Source organism: Bidens hawaiensis, unplaced genomic scaffold (assembly GCF_021521415.1).
Source record: "Bidens hawaiensis isolate Kalapana, Puna unplaced genomic scaffold, B.hawaiensis_p1.1 tig00082757_1, whole genome shotgun sequence".
NCBI lineage: Eukaryota > Viridiplantae > Streptophyta > Magnoliopsida > Asterales > Asteraceae > Bidens > Bidens hawaiensis.
The window spans coordinates 3,585-11,702 of NW_027503907.1; the positions used below are offsets into that span (position 1 = coordinate 3,585).

An 8,118-nucleotide genomic window follows, 5' to 3' on the forward strand; every position below is an offset into this window, starting at 1 on the left:
AAATGGACCCACCACCCCCTTGTTTGTTGCAGGATTGCATATTCAAACCTACTCTCACAAACTTTGCACCACAACAATATATTAAGCTCACTCTTGTTTGTCTCTCTTGCCAACTCATCCAAACCTAAGGTATTGTACCCTTGTTTTGAGTGCTCTTAGAGTTAAACCATAAGTTATATTTGCGTAATTAAGGGGGTGTTTGGGATTCCTTATTTTACCTCTTTATAACTTTTTATTAAGTTAATAAGTTATAAAAATGTAAATTATGGAACTTTTCCTCTCACAATATAAACAATCCCAAACACCTTATTACTTTTTAAAAAGTTAATAAATTATAAATTGGTAAAAAATAAGCAATACCAAGCAACCCCTAAATTAGAAAAAGAACCAACACATAAAATAAATAAATTTTTTTTACATGTCTTGGGGACCAAACTTTAATATTTAAAAAATAATCAGTCAGTGCAAGGCTGCAGCCTGCAGGGTCGGTATGGGAATATATTTTATTAAGGGATTTGACTTCGACATCCAAGACGTTGACAAATAGAAAACAAATATAGTTTTTAATTTCAACACTTTACTCAATTCAAAGTGAAGAATGTCTTGATTTATATTAAAGGGATCAAAGAAGTTATAATTACACATTTACCCTTAGTGTTGCTTTATGTAAAGGGATGAAAGAAGTTGATTTTCATTTTATAACACCTTTTTGCGGTTTACACTAAGACCATCCGCAACGCAAGAAAATAAAGGGCCTCTTTCCTGTCTACATTAAAATCTTTACAGACACACTCTTTCTTTCTCTCTACCTCTAGTCTCACCCAAGTGTAAAGTCAAGAAAACCGTGTGACGTGGCATTTATAATAATAAAGAACATAACCAAATACTATACCCTGATATCGAGCTCGTCTAAATGATTTTCACTCCCTCTCTTATTATCTCGTCCTCAACGCCATATCACGTTTACGTCGGTCACCGAACTTCTATAAAACATGATAATATTCATGTAATATTAAAAAGTCAATACAAAAAAACAAAACAAGTGCACAAGAATATATGACTTTACATGAAACAACAATGAAAATAATTCACTTTTTCCCTCAAGTGAAAAGTAACCTTTTCTTTTATTGAAAAGGCCACCAGATATACCAACACATCAACATCCAACAATAAGAAATCAAATGTTAAAATGAAGTCTATTCACATGTGAAACAATTAAAAACAAACCCCATGTAACCTACATAAACCCCCATATGGCCCTAGCCAGTGCCTTTCAACTCCTCTATTTGTCCTCTTATTCATTGTTTCAAGCATCCAATTTTGAATAAATCATCCCTCCTTTCACAATTTCAATAATCACTCACTAGCTATTTTTATGGACATAGTTTCAAAACCCGCAATGACCGCAACGAACGAGCTCGGTCGCGTGTCTAGGAAATGGAAGGATCAAATTCAACGGAGTCCCGAACGTACAAAAGTTTGGGTCGAGCCGAATAAACAGCGTAGAGTGGCAGTTGTTTATTATCTATGTCGTAATGGCCAGCTCGAACACCCGCATTTTGTTGAGGTTACTCTCTCGTCATCCGAAGGACTGTATCTACGAGGTAAAGTTAATGAATTTTTCAGCTGCCAATGAAATTGTGCCTGATCCTTGTAATAATTTTGTTAAAAATTTAAAATGATTAGATGTTATTGATCGCCTCAATTCTCTCCGTGGAAAAGGAATGGCAGCATTGTACTCCTGGTCTTCTAAACGGTTAGCTCCTTTATAATAATTAGTTGTCCACGGTTTTGGTTTGGATCGGTTTTGAGCTAAAACTGAACTAAAAACAAAAAAACAAAAACTTCGGTTTTTGAATTTTTGAAAATCATTCAGTTTCAGTTTTCTCAGTTTTGATTTTCAGTTAGTTTGAGTTCAGTTTCGGTTTTGCAATTTAATTTTGAAAACTTTTCGCTAAAAAATAGCTGAAATAATAACTTTGAGCATAAATTATATTATTAATAAATAACTGACTGATTATTATGAACGTGGATATATAATAATAATAATATTAAAAACTATCAATTCGGTTCGGTTTTTACAAAATGATAAAGCCAAACATTCGATTTTTGTTTTGGTATGGGTTTTTCGGTTTCATACACGCCCTAAAACAAATACGATTTCCTAAAATTCCGCTTCGTAGTTTGTTGTAAAATACAATTAACCAGTAATTGACTAATTTCCATAGTTTGAACCCTAGTGACCAAAACGGCCGTTCACTTATACTTCAAACGACCATTATGACCAATAATTTTTAAACTTTAAATTTTTTTATAATTATTTTTTTTTATCAAAACAGCCGTCTTAACTGTTTTATGTTGCGTAGGAGCTACAAGAACGGATTCGTGTGGCACGATTTATCCGAGAATGATTTCATCTACCCCGCGCACGGCCACGAGTACATTCTCAAGGGCTCGGAGCTCTTCGAAGGTGATAAGAAACCCGAAGAAGCTCCGAAGTCATCCGATACGCTAAAATCGGACGACGAGTTCGAATTATCAGTCACTAAAACCAGAAGGAATCAATCATGGAACTCAATTGACTTAAACGAATATAAAGTATATTCCGGCGAATCTTCCGCTGGAAGACTCGCCGTCGACGCATCCACTCAAACCGACAGTCACCGGAGAGAAATAATCAGCTACAACGAGATCACGGAACTCAGTAGAACCCAGATATCACCTCCACCGTCGGATTCAAGCACTGAGACACTGGAGTCGTTGATGAAATCTGAATGTAAGCTAATCGTACGGCTGGAAACAGAGGAAGTTAACCCAACAGGTGGAAATAGATTAAAAGCATCGTCTGTGTTGATGCAGCTGATCACGTGCGGGTCAATTTCTTTTCGGGACTGTGGGCCGGGTAAACCGGACCCGGGGTTTTTGGGTTTGAAGTGTAGGGATAAGATGTTGCCACGTGGAGAGGTGGGTGATCGTGTGGTGGAGGGTGCAGGGGAGGAAATAAGGTCGAACGGTGTCGTTTTGGGGATGGGTAAAAAGGTGAGTGTGATGGAAGATAAAGAATATTTCAGTGGGAGTTTAATAGAGACAAAAAAGGACGAGTTTTTGGGTCTCAAACGATCAAATTCGTATAATGCAAATGGTTAAAATTTGCATTATTACTAATTTTATGAAATATCTATTTGTATTGTTTTAATGTTTTGCTGTAACTTAGTGTGATTTTTTTGTTTCACTAGTGGTTTCAATTACTGAAGAGGTAGGTCCCAGCAGAGTCCAGTTGAACCCGCAAGACTCACCTTGAACAGGGACGTCTGCGCGGTTGGACCCGCAAGACTCACCTTAAACAGGGACGTCTGCGCAGTTCGACCCGCAAGACTCACCTCGAAGAGACGTCTGCGCAGTTGAACTCGCAAGACTCCTGAGGGACGTCTGCGCAAAGACCAACTGGATCCGCAGGACCAACCGGATCCGCAGGACCAACCATGCTCAGAGACGCGAGAAGGGACAAACCGGTATCATGAGATTTTTCTCATGCGCGAGAAGGGACTCTTAGGTATTCTAGGTCGTTACGTCTAACCACCTAATCCTAAAGTCACGGAGCTCTGATACCAATCTGTAACACCCCGACCGATGGCGGATTATACATCGGGGCGCTACCAATTGTTTCATTACTCGTGACACTATTTGGGTGTCAATATTTAATAAATACATTTCATTGCGCATGCGCATAACACACCATAAAGTAACATAAATCACATATCATAACTCATAATATTCAAATACATAAATTTGTCTTGTTATATTTTAAACTAGGTCCAAAGTAAAAGAAAACATCCTACGTGTCCTCGAGTTTCCAACAGCTACAGCAAACCTGAACATGTGTTAAAATAAAACGTCAACACTTGCGTGTCGGTGAGAAATCAAGTTTAATAGATATAAATAGATAATAACAAAGCACTGCGCGCAACATGTGTATAACTGGTGTTCAACATAGTGTGTAAACAGATTGTGATCAAGCCTAAATAGATCATAGCTCATAGTTCATAGCGTGCTCCAAATCGAGCAAAAACAAATCATCATTCGTGTATGTGCAAACAAATCAAGAAAATCGTAACGATAGGTCTCCCGTGTTCATCTAATGGATCCATGAAAACTTCGGAATAGGCCGATCAAAGCGGTTAATGATCCACACATACAAATATACAGCACTAGTAAACGTCCATAACACATGGGTTTTGCGCACAAAATTTCATAAACAAGTTTAAGACTCAAGTTGTACGAACACATGAACATCCCAAAACGTTAAAAATAAAAGGGGATTAGGTACGAGATTACTCACCTGAAAAAGGTGCGTTGGAAGATAACGTAAGAACCAACTTTTAAACAAGCGAAAGTTAACCTATAAATAAGAGGTTATTGGTTTAACGATTGGTTTTTATGCCTTGAATATATGCAAGTCACTTAAACAAATTATTTAAAAAGAAAATTATATATTATAAATTTACCGAGATTTCTGGGCAGAAAAGAAGAGAAGACGGATAGCAAAGAGGGGAGTGGAGGCGTCGCTGAGGATCTTCGGCAGAGAGTAAGGGAGAAAGATTTTGGGGAGTGTTTAAGTGTTTGAGTGTAGTGTTTAATTATCCACAAAATTAGTTTTATTTATAGGAAAACCCTAGGGAACACATCCCTTGAATTGGGAAAAGAGATCTTATCAAATCAAGGCAAAAGATATCAAAAGCAAAAGATATCACAAGCAAAAGATATGGTGGCAGCTGCAGGGGATGGGGAAGGCTGACAGGTTACTGTTCAAGACATGGAAAAGAAGATTTTAAAAGATTATGTCAGTTACTTTTTCTGACAACCAAGAGGGTTGGTAAGCAAGCTGCGCCGAAAGTGACTTTTCGGACAGATGTCAGATCTGGCCTACTGTGCCCATACCTTGGCAGGTATAGCACAGAAGATAAGATATTTCAAAAGCATACAGGCTGGCTTAAACTGGAGAAAAGACTTAAGTGTCTAGCGCGAGAAGGCTTGAGTGCGCGAGGGCGAAGGCAGACAGAACAATCCTTAGCGCGCCGCGGGAAGAACTACAATCCTTAGCGCGCCGCGGGAAGAACTACAATCCTTAGCGCGCCGCGGGAACAGTTCGTCTCGCGTATCGCAGGAACAGCTGGTCTTCACGCGGGCTTCCTTGTAGGGAGTCTGGCGCGTGGAGCTGCGCAGACATCCTTAGGCGGGAAGAACCAAAGGACAAGCAAAGAGTTAAGAGAAAAAGGGGTTCAAGGCTTAAGGGTTAAGCAGAGGGGCGGGACGGCGACAAGAGAGAAAAAGGGGCGGGACGGCGACAAGAGAGAAAAAGGGGCGGGACGGCGGAAATGAATTATTATTATTATTATTAGTAATATATATATAAAGATTATAATCAAATTTTAAATCTTAAAAACGGATCCGAAAACGGGTACCTGGGTCGGGTCGGATTTGGGCAGTTGCCACAGTCTCCCCTACTTTAAGAAATTTCGTCCCGAAATTTATCTCGAAGTAGGATCCGCAGAGAAAAGGTGCGGGTATTTGATCTTCATTTGATCTTCCCTTTCCCAAGTGAACTCGGCTCCGCGCTTGGACTGCCAGCGAACTTTGACAATAGGGATGCGACTGCGCTTGGTCTGCTTCACCTCGCGATCCATAATCTCAACAGGCTTCTCAACGAAATGCATAGACTCATCAACTTGAACTTCATCAAGTGGTATGTGGAGGTTCTCGTCAGCTAAACATTTCTTGAGATTGGATACATGGAACGTTGGATGCACATTGCTGAGCGCGGGCGGCAGGTCAAGTTTGTAGGCAACCTTTCCCACTCTCGCAAGAATCTTGAATGGACCAACATAACGAGGTGCAAGCTTACCTTTCTTCCCAAAGCGGACAACACCCTTCCAGGGCGACACTTTGAGGAGAACAAGATCACCAACTAGAAATTCAAGAGGCTTCCGCCTGCGATCTGCGTAACTCTTCTGTCGGCTTCTGGCAGTCAGCAGATGATCACGGATCTTGGCGATTTTATCGGTTGTCTCTTGAACTAGTTCGGGTCCTGTGATTTGAACTTCACCCACTTCGCTCCAACAAATCGGTGAGCGGCACTTTCGACCGTAAAGTGCTTCAAATGGGGCCATACCGATGCTGGAATGATAGCTGTTATTATAAGAGAACTCGATCAGAGGTAGGTGTGAATCCCAATTACCTCCAAAATCAAGAACACAAGATCGAAGCATATCCTCAAGGGTTTGGATGGTTCGCTCAGACTGTCCGTCAGTCTGAGGATGATATGCAGTACTCATGTCCAATCGAGTTCCTAACGCAGATTGGAGAGATTTCCAAAAGCGAGATATAAAACGGCCATCGCGATCGGATATTATGCTCAAGGGAGTACCATGACGGCAGACAATTTCCTTGACATATAGATGCGCAAGTTGTTCAACACGGTAGGTTTCACGAATGGGCAGAAAGTGGGCAGACTTGGTCAATCGATCCACTATTACCCAAATACTATCATGTTTGCTTGCGGTCGAGGGTAACTTGGTGATAAAGTCCATTGCTATACTTTCCCATTTCCACGTAGGAATTTCTGGTTGTTCGAGCAAACCAGATGGGCGTTGATGTTCAGTTTTTACCTTAGAACAAGTTAGGCATTTAGCTACGAACACAGCAATACCCTTTTTCATACCGGGCCACCAATAAGTAAGGCGCAAATCCTTGTACATTTTGTCAGCGCCAGGATGAATGGAATACCGAGTTTTGTGCGCTTCACTCAGTATGACAGTGCGAAGAATCTCATCATTGGGAATCCAGATGCGATTGAGATAACAGAGAGTTCCATTCAGGTTAGGGACTAGATGTGCTTCCGCACCACACGCTAACTCAGCGCGTAGGTTGCCTTTGCTGATCGATGCGCGCTGCGCGTCGCGAATGCGCGATTCAAGATTGCTTTGGATCGGCGCGAAGTGAAGCTGCGTGCGCGGCAAAATACAGTTGAGTTGACTGGGTTTGCGGCTGAGCGCATCGGCTACCACATTAGCCTTTCCAGGGTGATATCGGATCTCACAATCGTAATCGCTGATGAGTTCGTTCCATCGGCGTTGTCTCATGTTAAGTTCCTTTTGATCAAAAATGTGCTGAAGGCTTTTATGGTCGGCGTAAATGATGCACTTAGTACCATAGAGGTAGTGTCTCCAGATTTTTAAGGCAAATACAACTGCACCAAGTTCGAGGTCGTGAGTCGTATAATTCTTTTCATGAATTTTGAGTTGCCTTGACGCGTAAGCGATAACCTTGCCTCGTTGCATAAGTACACAACCGAGACCTTGGTTGGAGGCATCACAATAAACGACAAGGTCGTCAGTACCCTCTGGTAACGTTAGAACAGGAGCTTCGCACAACTTTCGCTTGAGCGTTTGAAAGGCTTCTTCTTGCTTCGAGCCCCAAATATACGGTTTGCCTTTGTGAGTTAATGCTGTTAAAGGCAAGGCGATTTTTGAGAAGTTCGAAATGAATCGCCGGTAGTAACCAGCTAAGCCCAAAAAGGAACGGATTTCGGTAGGAGTGGTCGGTGTAATCCAGTGCTTGATTGCTTCAATTTTGGATGGGTCGACATGAATACCCATCTTGTTTACAACATGACCAAGAAACTGTACTTCGTCAGACCAAAACTCACACTTGGAGAGTTTGGCATAGAGTTGTTCGGTTCGAAGCTTTTGTAACACCAACAGAAGATGTTGTTCATGCTCGGCCTTGGTTTTGGAATATACCAGAACGTCATCGATAAACACGATCACGAATTGGTCCAAGAAAGGCCTACACACCCGGTTCATTAGATCCATGAAGACAGCGGGTGCGTTGGTTAAACCGAAGGGCATGACCAAGAATTCAAAATGACCGTAGCGGGTTCGAAAGGCAGTTTTGGGAATATCTTCTTCGCGGATACGCAACTGGTGATAGCCAGAACGGAGATCGATTTTGGAGAAACAAGAGGCACCTTGGAGTTGGTCAAAGAGGTCGTCAATACGCGGTAAGGGATACCGGTTCTTAATGGTGAGCTTGTTCAGCTCGCGGTAATCGATACACAAA

General features: G+C 41.4%; 1 protein-coding gene across 1 annotated transcript; it reads left to right on the forward strand.

Moving 5' to 3' along the window:
• Nucleotides 1–1,007: 1,007 nt before the first annotated feature.
• Nucleotides 1,008–3,155, forward strand: LOC143607465 (protein SOSEKI 5-like). Its single transcript, XM_077082908.1, has 3 exons — nt 1,008–1,604; nt 1,687–1,756; nt 2,367–3,155. Exons 1-3 carry the CDS (start codon nt 1,376–1,378, stop codon nt 3,145–3,147), a joined length of 1,080 nt encoding a protein of 359 aa, XP_076939023.1. The 5' UTR covers nt 1,008–1,375; the 3' UTR covers nt 3,148–3,155.
• Nucleotides 3,156–8,118: the final 4,963 nt, after the last annotated feature.